The 21,756-nt window shown below is 34.2% G+C and overlaps 1 protein-coding gene across 1 annotated transcript; it reads left to right on the top strand.

Moving 5' to 3' along the window:
* The first annotated feature begins 959 nt into the window (after positions 1–959).
* Positions 960–20,906, top strand: mlycd (malonyl-CoA decarboxylase). The gene is made up of 5 exons (XM_051135342.1): positions 960–1,572; positions 13,141–13,253; positions 13,335–13,491; positions 13,785–13,937; positions 18,249–20,906. Exons 1-5 carry the CDS (start codon positions 1,033–1,035, stop codon positions 18,792–18,794), a joined length of 1,509 nt encoding a protein of 502 aa, XP_050991299.1. The 5' UTR covers positions 960–1,032; the 3' UTR covers positions 18,795–20,906.
* Positions 20,907–21,756: the final 850 nt, after the last annotated feature.

Raw genomic sequence — 21,756 nt, 5'->3', positions numbered from 1 at the left:
GTTGTATGACTTCACATACATTGCATACATTGACAGATTTCATATCATTTATTTATTTATTTATTTACTGATCCACACACACTATCAGTCAAAGGTTTTTAAACAGTAAGATTTTTAATGTCTCTTCTGCTCACCAAGCCTACGTTTATTTGATCCGACATACAGCAAAAGCAAAAATATTTTACTGTTTAAAATAACTGCTTTTTAATGGTGCAAAAAAAAAAAATATTTTAAATATATATTCAAATAAAAAACCTGTTATTTTAATTAGTAAAATATTTCAAGATTTTATTGTTTTTGCTGTACTTTGGCTCAAATAAATGCCGGCTTGGTGAGCAGAAGAGACTATTTAAAATATATATATTAAAAATCTTACTGTTCAAAAAATTTTGGCTGGTAGTGGACATGCATACATGTTTTATATACCGTTTTCTTTTACTGAAATATCTCAGTATATTACTGTAACGTCGTTTTAAAAGCTTACTTCACATGAGTTTGTGGGAACACCTGTCATTGTTTGTGAGCAAACGGACCTTTCTCACATTTCCGGGTTCGTCATAGTTGGGTAAAATCTGAGAACAATGAACGGGAGAGTACCACAAATATATTGTTTGCATTCCCATTTGCTCAAATAGCAAAAGAAAAACTACACGATAGTGTTTTCACGACTTTCAATAAAAGGAAAAAACATATGCTGGACTGATACCGGCAGTCAGAAGAAACACCCTCGCATAGCGTTAACTAGTTTTTTGTAACTTGATGAAAAGGTGATATAATCCAAAGTATAGTGTTATAAATGTACATAGATATTTTTAAAAATCCAAATATAAAAAACTTTAAAGGATTTATGATGATGATGACCGTTGAAACGCGTCATCACAGGCTTGTGAAAAGGGTCCATTGCGCCGTGTACTGTGCTGTCATACATTTGACATACAACTGTGCGCGGTTCCTTTAAGAAACCCCGGAAGTGAATGTGAATTGCAACACAGTATACGAGGTTTATTTTGGTGCGTATTTGTCAGGCGAGTTATGACACCTTTCCGCTTATATACAGCCGCGCACTCTTTGCTAAAGTCTTATCGACAAAGAGCAGTGTTAAAAACGCTCCAGCGAGTGTGGGAATTCAACAGCATGTATCCATGTTCGTCCATAGCAGTGCACAACAGCATGGAGGAGATCCTGAGAAAGACAGTGGCCCCATTGCCCACCTATGAGATGAGAGACAAATCTCCACCTCCACCTGAAACTAACAGTCTGGAGTTCATGCACTTCTACAAGAGTTTAGAGAAAGAGCAAAAGCTGGAGCTTCTCGAGAAGTTGTCTCATGATTTCGGGGTAGATCACAGATGGGCTTCGGACCTGGCTGCGAAGTTGCTGGACACTCAGGGCCGGGATGTGGCCACCATACTGCAGGTGGAGGACAGGTTACGGTACAGTTTAACACCCCGGTACCGACTGCTTCTCACCCACATCAGCAGGGTTCAGGGCGGGGTGAAGTTTCTGGTGGACCTCAGGGCAGATCTCATCGAGTTCGTGTCCTCAAAAAGTAGTGACAGCCCACATATGAGGGTAAATATACATTGTTTTATTGTTACTCTTTATGATATGTAGAAATATATCTAACTATCTATCTATCTAAACATTTAAAGTAGGGCGATCGCGATTAATCGCATACAAAATAAAAGTTTGAGTTTGCCTAATATATGTGTGTATTGTGTGTATTTATTTATATTATAATTATTACACACAAATTAATGTGTATATACTTAAGAGAAATATGTTATTTATGTACAAAATATTTTTATTTATATATAATATAAATTATATAAAATTAAAATAAATGCATATACTTGTAAATATTATATATATATATATATATATATATATATATATATATATATATATATGCAAGTGTTTATATTTATATATGCATAATAATTACACACAGTACACACTCATATATTAGGCAGACTTAAACTTTTATTTTGTATGCGATTAATCACGATTGATCGTTTGCCAGCACTAATTTAAAGTTACTAAAGTAATATCTCACAATTGACTTTTTTTACTGAACATAGAATTGTGAAGATATACATCAGAATTGGGAGATGTTAACTACCAATTGCAAAATATAAAATTAAAAAGCATGAATCTGTGAGATATAAATTTCAATTGCAAGGAAAAGTTCTTTTTTTGTTCTGTCACAAAAGCAAAAAACTGAATTCTGTGGGGGAAAGGTCTGAATTTTGTACTATAAATAAATGAAAATATGATATCTTCGTAGAAACATCAGCATTATCTTTGTAATGAACACCGTATAGGATCACATGTCATGGAATGACCTTCTGGCTTTTCCAATGGTGTCACTGAATACTGCATTCCTAACATTGGCTTTGGTTATGACATGGCATGCGAACTTGTGATGTGCCCTTTCCCCTACTTTAGATCCTGGTGGTCTCTGATTTCGCATGGCTGGTTGTGTTTGGAGCCAGATGAACTTTGTCCTGCATTGGTGAACGTCACAGTCTTCAGCTGTGACATAGTTTGTAATGTTTTGGTGCCAAATATACACTTGAATCTATGGCATGCCATTTTAATTTAAGCCTGGTGTGACGTCATGGATACATGTCTGTTGTATGTACAAAGTCTACAGTGCCTCACATTTTGTTCCTGTTATGGCTCCTCCAAATTTGGTCAAATCGATACAGTTTTTATCCTTGAAAGAAGATAAATGATTTTTCGTCAGAGCCTTATGCTTTTAGGAATGTTATGCATGAAGAACTCAGTCTCATTCATTTTTAAAATTTATCACATCACTTTGCTCGTTTGTGTGTTAATTATTTCAATTTGATTATGCTTCCAGTTCCATTTTTCACATTTACCAATTTTAAATTCCATTCAGCAGAATTCCAGAGATCTTTTTTCTCAGAACTAGTGTACAAAATGTGAAAATAGTCTGGGTTTGGTAATACTGAGAATAAGCTTTTCATTAGGATTCAAGTCTAGGCTCTAGTGTGGCCGTTCCAGAATACAAACCTTTTTTTAAGTCACCGAAGGCATTTCTTGTTTCCAATGGGTCATTCTTCTGCTGGGAAAAAAACTCCATTATGACACTGTTTCTCTCTAAGGATTTGTCTGTAATGCCTTTGATGACAAGAAGTATGGACTTAGCAAAGTATGGACATTATTTATGCAATATTTACATTTTTAAGAATGAAAATAAGGATATGAGTGAAAGTAATGCAGGCTGTGAAGCTACTAGGTGTCAATCTTTCAGCTAAAAGAACATTTATAATATGTCTTTTCCAAAATGATTAAAAAATATGCTGTAAAAATTAGACGTGACATAAGACAGCCTCGTTTACGCTACCAGTCAAAAGTTTTTTAAAATTAAGAATTTTAATGTTTTTTAAAAGTAGGCTCTTCTGCTCACCAAGCCTGCATTTATTTGATCCAAAATACAGCAAAAGCAGTAATACTGTGCAGTATTTTTACTATTTAAAATAACTATTTAAAATTTAATTTATTTGTGTGATCAAAGCTAAATTTTCAGCTTCATTACCCCAGTCTTCAGTGTCACATGATCCTTTAGAAATCATTGTAATATGCTGATTTGCTGTTTAAGAAACATTTATTATTATTATTATTATCGATATTTAAAACACTTGAGTATATTTTGTGCAGGATTCTTTGAATAGAAAGATCCAAAAAATCAGCATTTATCTAAAATAAAAAGCTTTGTAACATTATACACTATACCATTCAAAGCTTGGAGGCGGTATAATTTATTTTATTTTATATATTTATTTATTTATTTATTGAAAGAAATTATAAAAATACTTTAAATGCAAGGATGCTATAAATTGATCAAAAGTGATGATAAAGACATTTATAATGTTACAAAAGATTTCTTTTTCAGATAAATGCTGTTTTTCTGAACTTTCTATTTATCAAAGAAACCTGAAAAAATTCTACTCAACTGTTTTCAGCAACATAATAATAATAATACATGTTTTTTGAGCATCAAATCAGAATATTAGAATGATTTCTGAAGGATCATATGACTGGAGTAATGATGCTAAAAATTCAGCTTTGAAATCACAGGAATAAATTACATTTTAAAATATATTCAAATAGAGAACAGTTGTTTTAAATCGTAAAAATATTTCAAAATTGCACTGTTTTTGCTGTACTTTGGATCAAATTAATGCAGGCCTGGTGAGCGGAAGAGACTGTCCAAAAACTTTTGACTGGTAGTGTACATTTGCGAAAGATGTGACTTTTAGACTTTTAGAGTAAAGATTCCTGTATGTTAAGTCTTTTCACTGGTAAGTAGGTCTTACCAGACCAAAAAAAAAGTATAAATTCTTCCAAAATACTTTTGTGTTTTTGTCTTGTGGTGCCTAGCAAACTTTTGTTGTGACACCATCTGTCTTTTTCAAAAGTGAGCTTCAGCTCTAGCTCTGTGAAGTGCAAAGAAATCACTGAACTCTGGGCAGTTTCCTCCATTTCAGTCAAAGAGATGTTAGTGTTGTAGACAGTCTCTGGGTCACTTGCACAGCACCTTGTCCTGATGCTTATTTTGAAGGCATGCCAATTTCAACTCCAGTGTTTTTCACACATTTTGTTACAAAGGACTTCACAGTGATTCTTGGAAAGTTTGAAGATTTGCCAGTCTTTTTATAGATTAATCTAGTTTTTTTTCTTTCTTCCTTTTTTGTAACGTTATCTCAAAGTTCCATGGGCAGCTCTTTGCTCTTCATGGCAGCAGGGATGATCTGATCTGCTGTTGTAGTAATGAGACTTCAAAGTCAGCATTTATTGTAGACTTCTACAGGTGGATTGAAAAAAAAAAGTTTTGGATCAGTAAGATTTTTTTAAAGAAGTCTTTTCTGCACATTGAGGCTGCGTTTATTTGATTTAAAAATACAGAAAAAGCAGTAACATTGTGAAATATTATTTCAATTTAAAATAGTGGTTTTCTATTTTAATATACTTTATAGAATTTATTCTTGTGATGCAAAGCTGAATTTTCAGCATCATCACTCCAGTCTTTAGTGTCACATGATCCTTCAGAAATAATTTTAATATGCTGATTTATTATCAATGTTAAAAAGAGTTGTACTGCTTAATATTTTTTTCAGGATTCTTTGAATGAATGAATTAAAAAAAACAGCATTTTTTTTTAATGGAAATGTTTTGTTTGAAAGAATTTAATATTTTTATTCAGCAAGCATGCGTTAAACTGATAAAAAGTGATAGTAAAGACTTATATTGCTAGAAATGGTTTCTATTTTGAATAAATGCTGTTTTTTTTGTTTTGTTTTTTACTTTTTATTCATCAAAGAATCCTGAAAAAAAAATATCACAGGTTCCATTATAAGTTAATTTCTTTTAAGTATATTTGTTATTTTAAATTGTAATAATATTATTTTTTTCTGTATTTTAATAACATTAACATAACAATAACATTAGAAAGAATTACCTAATAAAATTTCATTTAAATAGGCATAATTTGACTTTGCAGAGTGGGAAATAATCAATGAAAGCCAAATACTTTCTGAAAGCACCATTGATGTCAAGCTGACTTTCAGCCAAGCAATAATTTGGTCACATGATCATTGTTTATTCTGCACTTCATTTAAAAGCCTTTTTACCTGTTAGTGAGTGTTAGCACAGATCTCAGCGTTGGCGCCCCATGCTTCGCTCTCTCCATAATAATATTGCATTACAGCATATCCCAAAGGAACGCTTCAGAGAGGCCGTCTGGCACAACTCCAGCCCACTGGGCCCTATCAGAAAAAAATCTGTGTCATTAATATGTCTATGAGCTAGTGACAGTGGGTTGAAATAGCAGCCGGTTGTGGGGTACGGTCATTTTTGGTAAGCCCAAATCTAACCGTCCGTCAGTTGACCCATTGCTAAGATTAGTTACATAAGCATGTACAGACAAGCAACAAATCACAATTTTCTGTAAAATGTGCTAAAAGTTAAATAGGATATTATTTGTACACAGACTGGATAGAAGTGTGACCTTGCAAAGCATGTTTTCACTTAATAGTTAGCATTACATTACATCACTTACTCACCAATAGATCCTTTGCAGTGAATGGGTGCCGTCAGAATGAGAGTTCAAACTAGGGTTCAAACAGTTCAAACAGCTGATAAAAATATCATAATAATCAATAAGTAGTCCACACAACTCCAGTCCATCAATTGTCAGCTTGTGAAATGAAAAGCTGCATGTTTGTTAAAAACAAATCCATTAATAATGTGTTAAACGGTCACTTCTGGCCAAAATACCAGCCCATAATACAAAGCTTTACACGTCACAAAATATTAATTGATGGACTAGAGTTTTTTTCAGGCATTTGGACTGTCATTCTGACGACACCTATTCACTGCACTTCCTCACCAATGGATCCTTTGCAGTGAATGGGTGCCGTCAGAATGAGAGTTTAAACAGCTGATAAAAATATCATAGTAATCAATAAGTAGTCCACACGACTCCAGTCCATCAATTAACAGCTTGTGAAGTGAAAAGCTGCTTGCTTGTAAGAAACAAATCTAGTAATAATGTATTAAACTGTCACTTCTGGCCAAAATACCAGGCCAAAGTCCAAAGCTTTACACTTCACAAGATATTAATTGATGAATTGGAGTCGCTTGATTGCTTGTTTTTTTTTCTTTGCAGTGAATGGGTGCCGTCAGAATGAGAGTTTAAACAGCTGATAAAAATATCATAATAATCAATAAGTAGTCCATATGACTCCAGTCCATCAGTTAACAGCTTGTGAAGTGAAAAGCTGCTTGCTTGTAAGAAACAAATCCATTAATAATGTGTTAAACAGTCGCTCCTGGCCAAAATACCAGCCCATAATCCAAAGCTTTACACTTAACAAAATAATAATTGATGGATGGGAGTCACTTGATTGCTTGTGATGTTTTTTCAGCTGTTTGGACTCTCATTCTGATGGCACCCATTTACCGCAGAGGATCGGTTGATTGGTGAGCAAGTGATGTAATGCAACATTTCTCAAAGTCTGTTCAGATGAAGAAACAACCATGGAGCAAATGGTATTTTCCCTAATGTTAAACATATTAATTTGGAAATTAGGGATGACAGATGAACTTCCCAAGATTAGTGGAAAGATATGGAGAAAAATGACTTCTACACCTCTGCTTCACAGACAGAGTGAAAGCTAGATCTGAACCCCATAAATTGTGAACTAGCACCTGAACTGATTTAGCTCACCTCCTACCACAGTGCTGAAGAACAAAATGTGTTAAAATGACAATAATCGTTCAAGACAGAGAACAGCTAAGGTGCTGAGCTTTGCAGTAAAATTTAATCACACATCCCCAACTCTTCCAAGCAGAATTATCAGGATCCCGAAGAAACGTCAGATCAAATCTCTGACCAGGTGCATTTCTTGATATATAATCGATAAACAGACATAGTCTGTCTAGATTCAAACAGGTGCCCTGCGCAACTCCTCCAAACCTGCATTGTATTGGACAGTCAGCAGGCTGCTCGCAGTGGTTTTCCCAGAGCAATTTAGGATGACTACACTGACATGTCCTCTGCAGTGTTAATGATTGAAAGTTACATCGGGTGCCTTGTCAGTAAGACATTTACATTTCCTCAGTCCATTAGTTTTAGGATTTACATTAGAAGCGTACGTTATACAGCAAGAGAGATCTGCTCTCTGAAGCATTTAACAAAAACTGTATTCAAAGCATTTGTTGAAAAATCTGGGCTGGGATCCAAATAAAAACTGTTTGCAATAGCTATATCTATTTGATTAATATTGTAATATTTTTTCAAATGATTACAGTGTTTTGCATATACACATTTTATATGTGACTTTATAAAAAAATATGCACCTAAACAGAATAAAAATATTTTAAATAAAGTGGAAAAAGCAATTTCCATAATTTTTCAGCATATTTTGCTAAGCAGCATTTATGATAATATTAAATGAAGTGTTTACACTGTTAATCCGTTAATTAGTGCAAATGTAAATTATAATATATGTATTTTTGAGGCTATATGGTATTATAAAGACATGCCAATTTAAGGACTAACACAGTGTGAGCACTTCAAAAATATTCATAAAAATAAATAAACACTGCTGTTCAAACATTTGGGATCAGTACATTTTTTTATGTTTTTTTAAAGACGTCTTTTCTGCTCATCACAGCTGTGTTTATTTGATTTAAAATACAGAAAAAAATGAAATATTGTGAAATATTATTGCAATTTAAAATAGTGGGTTTCTGTTTCAATATACTTTAAAATTTAATTTATTCCCTGTCTTCAGTGTCACTTTATCCTTCAGAAATCATTTTAATACGCTAATTTATTATCAATGTTGGAAACAGTTATGATGTTTAGTATTTCTGGGAACCTCTGATATTTTTTTCAGGATTCTTGATGAATAAAACATTAAAAAGAACAGCATTTATTCAAAATGGAAATCTTTTGTAACAATATAAACTACCGTTCAAAGTTTGGGGTCAGTAATTTTTTTTCTTTCTTTCTTGAAAGAAATTAATACTTTTATTCTGCAAAGATGTGTTAAATTGATAAAAAGTGATATCAAAAAGTTCTATTTTGAATAAATACTGTTCTTGTCCAAAAAAAAATATATATATATATTAAGCAGCACAACTGCTTTCAACATTGATAACAAATTAGAATATTAGAATGATTTCTGAAGGATCATGTGATACTGACTTCAGCATTGCATCACAGGAATAAATTAAATTTTAAAGTATATTAAAATAGAAAACCACTATTTTAAGTTGCAATAATATTCCACAATATTGCACAGATTTTTCTGCATTTTTAACCAAATAAACAACCTTAAAGAGCAGAAAAACTTTAAAAAGCTTACTCAAACCTTTGAACGTCAGTTTAGCTAAACAAACATATAGAAATGGCTTAAGTTATAGACTTTATATACTGTATTTTTAAATTTAAAAATTGTTTTTCAACAATAAATACACACATACACAAAAAAAAAGTTTTTTGTTTTTATAAAGTTGAGGTTAATGGCGTCCAACGTTGTTTGGACTTAGTCAAACCAAAAGTAATTCATACATCAGATATAATTTTTGATATACATTTACTTTTACTAGTGGGTGCAGGACACTATAGTTCATTTATGTAGATGTGAATAGCAAAATAAAGTAAACTCTGACATATTACATCCAAAAATTCTTCATACAGTGGACTACCAGTAAAACTGATACAAATTTAGGACCAAAAATTTGACAGTTTGACCTGACCATATTTTGTTACATACCTTTATATCAAAATTATCTGAGATTATTAAGATGAATTTATTCTGGCACAGTTTAACTCTTGAGTTTTATGACCATTTTCAAAAATGTAAAATTTAATATTTTATTACCATTTTCTGAATTATAGCGACTATAAACTGTTGAATGTTGAAGGTGTCTAACTTTGGTTTCACTCTATATCTTTATGCTCCTCAAAAGAACCTTAGTAAATGTTGAGAGAATTTAGTTTTTTTGGATGAACTATCCCTTTTTCCAGCATATTTTACAAACCTACATTTCCCCAAATGCTCACAGTGTAAAACAGGCTTTTATTTTAATGTACGAACAGGTGAAAATTGCTTTAATGTCAGATTTCTTCCATTTGCACCTGCCTCCTCCACTTTTCATTGGCGTCAGTAAAATCAGAGAATGTCAAAAGCCCACTTTCAGGTTCTGTTCAGGCGGAGCCATTGACACGTCCTTGACATTCTTGCTCCATTCTGCACTCTATTTCCACCGAGCGAATGTTCTCTGCCCTTTTAAGTTTCAGCGTGGCAAAGGTTTTTCCAGCACTTTGGTGGGATTAATAATTTGTGATCTCTATCTGCCTCGGCGCTTATAGTTTAGCACGAGTTCGATATCTTCCTCTCCCTTATGCGTACAAAAAAATAAATAAAGCGGCCCAAACACTGCAGCGCTTTTGAAAGTTGTGGCCTGCAGTGCGATGGCACATATCAAAGTTGCGCGCCTGGCCCTCTAGTAAATTCAGCCGTGTAAGCAAATACAAAACTCTTTTGGGTGAAGAATTTCAAATGCTTTCAGCTGCCCTGAATTTTAAGGTAGAACACCGAATAAATGCTTAAAAGTAATTTCCCAGCCCAGAGAGGATTTGATGAGTTTAAAGTTAAGTGGAACGGTGACTGCTGGGGCGGCCAAGGGCTGTGGATTGCACTCCGAGTAGAGCTGAGATAGACAGAAAAGCAAAATGCCGTAGACTACACTGCCAGTCGAGTCCCCGATGGCCGCCTTTCCTTGAACAGCCATCGTGTTTTCAGGCAGCGCTGTACAAGCTCAACTTTGTTAGATTGTTTTGCTGCTATTGAGCTATTGGGAGCCTTTACCTTGACACCCCCTGGCTATTTTCTACATACAAATGCATCACTTAGCCGCACATTTATGTATGCTGATCTAAGCGAGCGGGTTTATAAGGAAAAAGCCGTGCCGGGAAATGGTAATTCGAGATATTTTTGCTCACAGGCGCAGCTGAAAGCGTTACAATAAGGTCAGATTTTACGTGTACTACCTATAGATGAAGCCCAAGCACGTACTGATGGCCAGCGTGCGTGTTTGATTGACAGGTCCACAATTCTTTTAAGCACATGTATCTGTGGGACAGGCTTGCGTAGAATTTTTCAAGCCGCTTTGTGCGACTAGATCCTGATATTTGTATGCGTGTTGTGTTGCTCATCACCATTATGAAAGAAATCTGACCCTCGAGGGAGAGAGCACAACCATATCTCATGTGGGGAGCAACAGCTCTTTGATGAAATGGAACTGTGTTTACCTCAGAAATCTTTCAGCGTCCTCCTATGGATGCTAACGCCGATCCCGGCCCTCTAATGAGAACACCGCCGGAGCAAATAAACAGAAGCTAAGAGCTGCGGAGGGAAATGAGACTCGTCTGAAAGTGTTGTGTACTGTACGGATGAAATGGCAGCAACTGTGAGTTTGGTGAGGTTGCTGCATGCGATTTGTGAAAGTGGCTGTGAAATATTAATTCCCTCGACGGAAGCTGCACACTTTATAATTAGGAACCATTATGAGCGCAGCTGTACTGAGTAGGATTCTTGAAAATCCACGGGTATTGCACATGAATTCTAATATTAAAACGGTCGTGCTTTACACTTCTTCCAGCGTATTCTTTTAGTCATATTAGTCAAGGTTTTTTGCACATGAGTTCGTTTTGCATGACCGTTTGCAGTACTCTCTTTGACCCTTAGGATTAAACAGGCTGGTTTTGTGGCTCTTCTCTTAAGAATATATGTAAATAGTCTTTTTGCAATACTGTGATGATTTCTGAATGACCCATTTTTGCAGCTTAGTTATCATAAGTGGTCCGAGTGCAGACAGGAAGAAGTTTTGCACTGGGAATGTAGCATTACAGGGTGGTTCAGTTCAGTTTTTACGTGTGTAACCATGTTTAGTTTTTAATTTGCGTTGAATAATGTAATGGAAAAATTATTTAAAATATTTAGTTTTAATTTGAACTAGGGCTGGCAAACGATTAATCACAATTAATCACATACAAAATAAAAGTTTGTGTTTGCCTAATATATGTGTGTGTACTTATGTGTGTGCAGTTATGATGTGTACATATAAATACAAGCACATTCATGTGCAAACTCAAACTTTTATTTTGTATGCGATTAATCACAATTAATCGTTTGCCAGCCCTAATTTGAACATAACTTTGCAAATAAAAAAATTGTGTGTCTGGGGAAAAAGTCTCTCTTGGTGTGATTCTGATTGATAACTATAATTAAAACTATTAATGTTATTAAAAACTATTATTTTTGTTTGCACTAAAATTACTAACCAGAAATTAATAATTAAAACTGAAATAAAAATTAATTTAACCCCTAAATAATTATATTTAAAAAAAAGACTGATGTTTAACTTTTAATGTGTAACAGATTTGTGTTGGATAATGTAATGAAAAAAGAAGTTATTTAATATATTTTGTTTTAATTTGAACATAATAAAATAAAACATAACAACAGAACATAATAAAAAAAAACTGTTTTGGTTTGATTCTGATTGATAACTAAAACTAAAACTGGAAAAAAAATATATATATTTTTTTGTCCATTGAAATAAAGTGGAAATAAAATAAAATAAAATAAAATAAAATAAAAATATGAGATGAAAAACTCTGCTACTAACCAGAAGTTAATAAAAACTAAAACTGGAAAAAAAAAAACTACAACCGAAATAAAAATAAATTAAAACTTAAATAATAATATGTCTTAAAAATACTATTGTTTAACTTTTTATGAATAATAGATTTGTGTTGGATGTAATGAAAAAAAAAAAAGAAAGTTATTTAAAAGTCCCATAACTTTCCGAATATAGAAAATTTGTGTGTCTGGTTCGGTTTGATTCTGATTGATAACTAAAACTAAAACTATTAAAAACTATTATTTTTGTTGAATAATGCTTGAATAAAATAAAATATAAATATTAGATGAAAAACTTGTTGCCTTGGCAAAAAGCTAAAAGTAAAGTCACTAACCAAAAATTAATAAAAACTCAAACTGAAATACAACTAAAACGGAAAAAAAAAAAAAAATTATGTTTGTTAATTGAAATAAAGCTGAAATTATAAATATGATATGATGAAAAGCTTAAGTTTTAGTTGAAGCACTAAAATTAATAACTGGAAATTAATAAAAAAAAAGTAATACTGAAATAAAAATAAATTAAAACCTTAAATAGTAATGTTTAAAAAATGAATAAAATGGCAAAAGCACATAAAAATAAATTTAAATTAAAACATAAAATATAAAGATAAACACAAATTCATATATAATGCCATTGTGCTACGAGTTCAAATCGCAACTTGAGGACCTTTCCCGATCCCGCCCCCTATTTCTCTCCCACTTCGCTTCCAGTCAGCTCCGATTTGTTGTTCGTGAGTCCCTTATTCGAACTTGGGACGCCGGTAGCACAATGGCATTGCACACAAAATACAAGACTTTATACTATATGTCTGTTCCAGTGATAAAACTGCATGTTCACTTCGCACATTATTCAATGCAATTCTTGTGTTTGTATATGTTGGTGTGTTAGGATCTGAACAGCACTCTGAAGAGTCTTCTGTCAGAATGGTTCTCCGTCGGGTTACTTCGACTTGAAAGAATCACCTGGCAGTCCCCATGCGAGATCCTTCAGAAGATCAGCCAGTAAGATCTCTCTCATATGTATAAACAGTCCCTTTTTATTTGCCTTCCCAGTTGAGCTTTTTCCTTTGTCTGATCCTACAGGTACGAGGCGGTTCATCCTGTGCGGAACTGGACGGATCTCAAGCGCAGAGTCGGACCGTACCGGAGGTGTTACGCATTCACACATGCCTCCATGCCTGGAGAACCACTAGTGGTGCTGCACGTTGCCTTAACAGAGGACATAGCAAATAATATTCAGGTAAATGCAAATGAAAATCACATTTGTTATTCATCACAAAGAATAATTTATGGCTTGATGGTCAAATAGAATGTAAATGTATTATTGGGTTCATGAAAGAAGAAAGCATCATTACTTCTCACTAGTACCTGCTAGGATCAGAAAAAAATGTGTGAGGAGGCAGTAGTGGTGTTAGATGCTCCAAAAACAGCACTCTGTGTCTAAAATGTGCAGAACTGTTTGCTATGGTTCCTGATTCTTTCAGTGAGTCTGCTTGAGTCTATTCATTTACTGTGTGCCTCTTATTTTCCCAGGGAATTGTGAGAGAGTTTTCCACTCTAGAGGCGGACGAGGATGTGAACAAGATCAATGCGGCCATCTTCTACTCCATCTCCTCCACTCAGGCTGGACTGCAGGGGGTGGAGCTTGGAAATTACCTCATCAAGAGGGTGGTCCGAGAACTGCAGGTGAGCAGATGAACAGCTATTGCATCAAATCTCTGTAGATAAATAATAAATGCAAGGAATTTGTCCTTTTATTGCTACTTATGTAGTGAAGTGAAGTAGTATTTTTAACACAATATTTAAAATATTACAGTTAAAGTAATTTATATAATTTTTTATTGTGGAAGTATGTGTGTGTGTCTGTATTTTTCTAAAATTATGTTTTTAATTTAGGTAATCTAATAATTAATAATCTAAAATTTTAATCAAATTTACATATCGTTTTATTACATTTCAGTGCAAAAATAAAACAAAAATATAGAAATATATAATTACACTGTATAAATACAATAATTTTTGTTATACATTTTTAATTTAAATAATTAAACAAAATGTAAATTGTTTTTGTTTTGTTTTTTACCTTCACTTATATATATTTTATTATGGGAGTGTGTGTGTATTTTATATTCATTTTATACATTTTAATTAATAATCAAAACAATTTAAATATCCTTTTTATTTTGTATTGGAATTATGTTTTAATCAAATTGTTTTTTATCCGGAAAAATAAAAATGTAAAACATTTTTTAAATATATTACATAATGTACTTTAAAAAAAAAATATTTTACAAAATGATTTATGTATGTATTTTTTAATTACCTTAACTTATATATATTTTATTATAAGAGTGTGTGTGTGTTTACTATTTATTTTAGACATTTTTAATTAATAATCAAAACAATTTAAATAAGTTTTTTTTTTTTAAAGTAATTAAAATTATGTTTTAATCAAATTTACATATTGTTTTTTACATTCAGTGCAAAAATAAAGCAAAAAATATAAATATATAATTACACTGTATAAATTGTATTAATTTTTGTTTTACATTTTTAGTTTAAAAAAAGTAATGTTTTCCAATTTTTTTTTTTTTATTTAAATTACCTTAACTCATATCTACTTTATATATGGTAGTGTGTGTGTGTATTTTATATATATACAGTATATATATATATATATATATATATATATATATATATATATATATATATATATTTTTATTCATGGTTTTTTTTTTATTCATGGTTTAATTCAGTGCAAAAATAAAACGAAAATATATAAATATATATTTACATTTTTTTTATACATTACATAATGTTACATTACATAATTTTTAATACATATACATTAAAATGATTTTTAAAATTACCTTCACTTATATATATTACAATGCAAAAAAAAAAAAAAAAAAAAAAAAAAAAGATTTTCTTTGTTTTCCCCCTCCTTTTGTGATATCAGCTAGCCCTGGTTTGGGCATTTTGTCAGCAAAAACTGATATGCAATTTAATTAATTAATTCAGTGCAAAATTGAATCTAAAAACTGTAAAAACAGCATCACCTAGTGCCAGGCGTTGTACTTTAGCACATTTCTAGCTGACAGAGAGGAAAAAAAATCCAGGAAAACTAATAAAATTTCAGCTGTCACCCTCAATAACACGAAGAAAGAGGGACACACGGCATGTCACAGAGCTCCTGCCTCTTTACTAGATGAAGGCGAAATTAAATGGAAAAGAAACGAGAGGCACTCAGGTTTATAGATTCAGATGAGTTTTGCTTCAGCGGGAATGTTGGTGAAACAAAGTGCTGGAAGGCTGTTTGAGTAATAGAGGTTAACCCTAGTAAAGAGCTCTCCGGTTCTCAGAGAGCTGATTTACCCAGATGAGAGATTGAAGGCATCACTTGAGTGGAAATGGACAGTTGATAGATATTATTTCATGCAAATTGTGCATGTTGATGCTCTGGGATTGTATTAGTTTTTGAAGTGTGTGCGCAAATGCAGCTCACTTGTTTTTCTTCTCCCTATCTCGGTCCATACATATCCATACGACCCTTACAAAAATTTACCACGGTAACTATAGTCACTGTTGTTGCTCTAGGTATTGTTACTAAGGCTATTTCTGCTATTAGTTATCAATAGACTTTCCTGAAACACAAGCCATGCGGTTTCATGTTCATATGTGATGAGGTACGTGCCAAGTTTTACAACTTTGTAATTATTGTTGACTGATTAAATCTGAGGAAATGTTAAAGATGTGTGTAAAACTTGAGAGAATTTGTTTGGTTTGTGTAAAGTATCTAAGAGTCGGAGCTCATCCTTCTGCTGAAGAAAGAGTAAAGGTGACTCACCATGCCACAAGGGGACGATTGGAGTGATGGATGGATGATAGTCGGAAAAAAAGAGTTAGAGAAAGGTCACGGTGTGATTTAGGAGAAAGGGAGGAGGGTTTGCTTGTCTTTCAGCAGAAACCTCATGGGGCTCTTTTGCACTCGCTTTCTATATCACATTCTTGTCCTTACTTTTCATTCTCGCTCTCTGTAGCTTTAAACCTGCTGACTGATGTTTTACAGTAAATTGAGTTGATGAATGAAAAGTGACCCTTGGACAAGCTTAATCTTCCTTGACTCCTGCCCGTCTGAAGGAGTGATGCATGGCAAAGTATGAGAGCGGGAGGGAAGTGTGATGGACTTGAGATGTGGAGGACTCAAAATCTCTGCTCCTCCGGGGCCAGTCTGACACGTTTGGTTTGTTCGGTGCTTTCTTCTTGTTGAATGTGGGCAGAAGAGGGAGAGAAAATGAGTCTGTCTATGTCCTTGTGGGGGATGAGAAAGAGACACAGTGGACTTGTTCAACATGGTTTTTAAATTAGTACAAATGGAGTGCGGATGGAGGATAAAAAATAGAGAGAAAAAGAAGAATGAGGAGAGAAATATATATAGATCTGATTTAAAGGGATAGTTTACCCAAAAATTAAAATTCTGCCATTAATTACTTACCCTTATGTCGTTCCGAACCCGTAAGACCTTCGTTCATCTTTGGGACACAAATTAAGATATTTTTTTTATTAAATCCGAGAGCTTGCTGACTTTCTGACAGCAACACAACTGACACGTTCAAGGCCCAGAAAAGTAGTTTGTTAAAATAGTCCATATGACATCTGTGGTTCAACCGTAATGTTATAAAGCTACAAGAATACTTTTTGTGTGCAAAGAAAACAAAAATAATGACTTTATTCAGCAATTTCTTCTCGATTTACTGTAAAATATACAGTCAAAAGTTTACATACACCTTGCAGAATCTGCTAAATGTTAATTATTTGACCAAAACAGGAGGGATTATACAAAATGCATGTTTTTATTTAGTACTGACCTGAATAAGATCCACAGCTGTTTTGCTTTTTTTGTCCTGAACAGTTAAACTACCCTTCCTTAGAAAAATCCTTCAGGTCCCACAAATTCTTTGGTTTTTCAGAATTTTGATTTTGGATTTTGAGGTCCATCTTTTCACACTAAGGACAACTGAGGGACTCATATGCAACTATTACAGAAGCTACAGAAGATACTTGCATGTCTTCCAGAAGACAAAATAAGTTAAGTTTACCCTGGCATTTAATGCAGTATTTCCTTCTGGAGCATCACACTGAGGGACTCATATGCAACTATTACTGAAGGATCAAATGTTTACTGATGCTTCAAAAGGAAACACAACGCATTAAGAGCCGGGGGTGAAAACTTTTGGAATTTTAAGATCAGGGTAAATTTAACTTATTTTGTCTTCTGGGAAACATGTAAGTATCTTCTGTAGCTTCTGAAGGGCAGTACTAAATGAAAAAAATATACATGATATTTAGGCCAGATAAGAAAAATGTTCACATCCCAATTTTTCCAAAAGTTTTCACCCCCGGCTCTTAATGCATAGTTTTTCTTTCTGAAGCATCAGTGAGCATTTGAACCTTCTGTAATAGTTGCATATGAGTCCCTCAGTTGTTGTGTGAAAAGATAGATCTCAAAATCATACAATCATTGTTGGAAAGGGTTCAAATACACAAAAATGCTGAAAAACTAAAAAATTAGTGGGACCTAAGGGAGTTTTCTGAAGAACAGTGGGCAGTTTAACTGTGCAGGACAAACAAGGGACTCATGAACAACTATTACTAAACAAAAAAAACAAAGCTGTGGATCATTCGGGTAACAACACAGTATTATGAATCAAGCATATGTAAACTTTTGAACGTTGTCATTTTTATAAATTCAACTATTATTTTCTCTTGTGGACTATATGTAAACGTCTTTCATGTGAAATATCAAATTCAGGTCAGTACTAAATAAAAAAAACAACATGCATTTTGTATCATTCCTCTTATTTTGGTAAAACAATCAACATTTTGCAGATTCTGCCAGGTGAATGCAAACTTTTTACCTCAGCTGTATATATGATTTTTGTGTGTGTCGGTATAGATGTGTATTTGAGAGCTAACTGTGTTTACCTTTCTGTGCAGAGTGAATTTCCCCACATGGCCCAGTTCTCCAGTCTGTCTCCCATCCCTGGCTTCTCCTTATGGCTACAAGGGGTTCTCGGACAGCACAAGAAAGAGGGACGTGCCATTGAGTTCCTGTCTGAGCTGGAATGGAGGGAGGTGGAGGATGTGACGGGAGCCGCCCCTGGTGCCCCAGCTCTGGAAGCCCTGCGCAGGCTCATCATCACCAGCGAGTGGATCCGCTCCGACCGCCTGATCCGCGCTCTGGAACCTCCCCTAATGCGACTCTGCGCCTGGTACCTGTACGGAGAGAAACGACGGGGCTACGCCCTAAACCCTGTAGCCAACTTCCACCTTCAGAATGGTGCCACCATGTGGAGGCTGAACTGGCAAGCAGACACAAGCCCACGAGGGATCGCCAACTCTTGCGGCATAATGGTCAATTATCGCTACTTTTTACAAGAGACCAGCACTAACAGCGTTGCCTACATGCAGAATAAAGTCATTAAGGCTTCAGAGCATGTGCTTGGACTCGTGTCGCAGTTTCAGAAGAACAGCAAACTCTGAGTCAAATCTGTGGCTCTACTTTGGAACAAAATGTGTTGGCACTTAAATTCTGTGTTATCCTTTTTGGTAGCTCTGAAATGCACAGGGTGGACTAACACAAGCCTTATATGGATCTACAACTGAAACCAGCAAGTCACATTTCATTGTTATTTTAGAAAAGGACAATTGTACTCTGCCTTTCTGAAAGACAAGAATCCACTAAACCAATTTTAAAGGGATAGTTCACCCAAAAAAGAAAATTCTTTTATCATATATTCACCCTCTAGTTGTTTCAAACCTTTATGACTTTCTTTCTTCCTTAGACAATAGTCCTGCAGCTTATTTATCTAGCAGTAATTCACAATGACAACATAATGTCATCGATAAAACATTATTAGAAGTATTAAAGTAGGCCATGTGATTTATCCACTATATTCCGTGAAGCCATACAACTTTTTTGTGAAGAGTAAATTGAAATGTATATAATTTTTTGCTCTCAAATCGCACTTATGGCACAGATTTGATTGAAGAGCCAATGACATTTGAGGCTATTGATGTTCAATCTGTATATTTAAGCAAGGCTAAATAGCTTGTTTTATAATATTAAGCATACTTTAAGTATAGTTCATATGTAATACGGACCACTTTCTTTTGGGAACTTGACACACTGCATTCACTACTGTTAAATACAGTATGTTGTTAACATATACAACTTTATTTTGAGAGAGCTGTCATTGAAAATGACAAATTGCAGTTTTTTCCATATTCTGAAAGATTCAGAGTTTATTCAATACAGACAGAATTGTCTGATTTTAATCTGCAGTTTGGGGGTTGAGTGTTTCTCAGCCCAAATTAGCCATCTTGTAAAATGTGTCCGAATTGGTCGTGAGAAAGTGACAGAACTTGACAGAAAGACCCATTTTTTCGCCATTATTTTGTCATAAATGTGTGGATCCAGGATTTTGAGATCCAATAACTATGTAGAAACTATTAAATGTATACAATTCAACTATAAAACATAAAATACATGTAAAATATCACTTATACAAGTGACAAATTCATGCAAATTAGCCACCTCGTAACGTGTACGAATTGGTCGCGAGAAAGTGTTGACAGAACTTGACAGAAAGATGTGTGGATCCAGGATTTTGGGATCCAAAAACTGTACAAACTACAGAATATATACAATTAAACTATAAAACATAAAATACATAGAAAACAATTAATTATACAAATGAGGTCATACGAATTTGTATGAATTAGAATCTATGCAAAATACGTACAAATTGGTTATGAGATAGTGTTGACAAAAGACAAAATGGTTCATTTTTTCGTCATTATTTTGTCGTAAATGTGTGGATCCAGGATTTTGGGATCCAATAACTATGTAACAGCTATTAAATATATACAATTCAACTATAAATCATACCCAGCATACATTTTTGTACCTTACCTACTCCTAAACAGTACATATTAGTACGTTAAAGGTACATTTTAGTACTTTGAAAGTACATATCGGTACCTTAAAAGTACATATTTGTACCTTTTCTCTTTGTACCTTAGGGACAGTGAATACAAACAATTTAATTATGAATGCCATAGAATGACATGAGGGTAAGTAATTGATGACAGAATTTGCATTTTAAGTGAACTATCCCTTTTATCTGGTTTACTATTATTACCCAGCATGCTGCTTGGTGATGTTACAAAGAGATTTCACTTAATTTTTATAGGTGTGCCAAATCTCCACTAATTTCAAGCAAGAAAAGGCTAATCGTCCACATGAATCTATTTTCCGTAGTCCTTTTCAGCAGCGCTTGAGCCTTTGTTTGATTAGCCGGCTGCTGATTTTGATGTGGACTTGTGCTACACTTTGAAAGACTGGGGGTAATGAAGCGGGAAGAATCTATCAGCCCCTGTCATGTCTTTGCCTTCTCAGCGTGTGTACGTAAGAGAGCGTTCCAGCGCGACTGAGTGGAAGCTGCTGTAATAAATGATGTTTTGATTCCTTCATTAGTGTGATCTGATTCACTGTGAAACGCCTGTCTGTATGAATGTGAAATGTGTCTCAATGTGCAGTGAGCACATAAAATTATTTATTTATGAATTAAAATTCTGCTTACCTTCCTAAAACTGATTCTTGCTTTTGTTTCCATTGTAAAGGTGATGTACTATCTCTGAGGTTTGATCGATTTTGGGCAATGGAGGATGTTCAAACGTTTTTTTGAAGTTAACACAGGACAGTACGCTATCTCGTTGGGCCAGATCCTATCACATTTGGACAGATCCGTTCCTTGGCGGTTTAACTGGTGGTGTTTAAAGAGATTTAGCACTCTCCAGCAAGCATTTTATTCCTTCATGACTCCCGTCTCTAGTGTCTGATAACAGACTGCAGTATTCAAGTAGGCCTCCTGTCTTTTTTTTTTTTTCCATCTATTGTTGTGTAAAGTATCTCAGTGTAAGTTGACTGTGAAATTGCATTTTTACTCTCAAAGGAGAGGCACACATCTTCTCTCCCCTTCTTCCCGTCCCTCCATGCGGTGCCCTAGAAACTAATGAAGTGAGAAATAAAGTTAAAATAAATTGATGATAAATTTATGATATTCACTTAAACCGAGCACGGGGTGGAAATAGAACAAAGCGGACAATGTTTAAAGGATGCCCTTGAGAAACTCCTCCCACAGTGAGGGAGGAAGTGAGGAAAACGCATCTGTAGTCACAGGCCCAAGGCTGGATGGACATACTTCACAACATCAAGTGCTTTCCTATGAGGCAAATACATGAGGTTGCCATGGCAACTGCTGGGCAAGTTAGCAGAGCATCCACAATATGGTTCAAACATAGTTCATTTGTCCTCTTCAGATTCATCCAAAATCTGAGGCTTGTTTAGCAGAAAATATGTGTCTGTTTTGCCTTTTGGTTTTTAAGATATTTGACGTCACGGCTTTTGTTCTTACCGTCTCACAAAACATAATAGGTCAGG

The sequence above is a fragment of the Labeo rohita genome, chromosome 18 (genome assembly GCF_022985175.1).
Source record: "Labeo rohita strain BAU-BD-2019 chromosome 18, IGBB_LRoh.1.0, whole genome shotgun sequence".
Taxonomy (NCBI): domain Eukaryota; kingdom Metazoa; phylum Chordata; class Actinopteri; order Cypriniformes; family Cyprinidae; genus Labeo; species Labeo rohita.
The sequence above is the reverse complement of the archived record's forward strand: the minus strand, read 5'-3'. Positions and strand labels throughout refer to the sequence as shown.

Bases quoted from the DNA above. Each gene is read 5' to 3' on its own strand.
- mlycd (XM_051135342.1), top strand. From the start codon at position 1,033: ATGACACCTTTCCGCTTATATACAGCCGCGCACTCTTTGCTAAAGTCT. The intron at 13,254-13,334 runs GTAAGATCTCTC...CTGATCCTACAG, and splicing joins ATCCTTCAGAAGATCAGCCA to GTACGAGGCGGTTCATCCTG. The intron at 13,492-13,784 runs GTAAATGCAAAT...TTATTTTCCCAG, and splicing joins ACATAGCAAATAATATTCAG to GGAATTGTGAGAGAGTTTTC.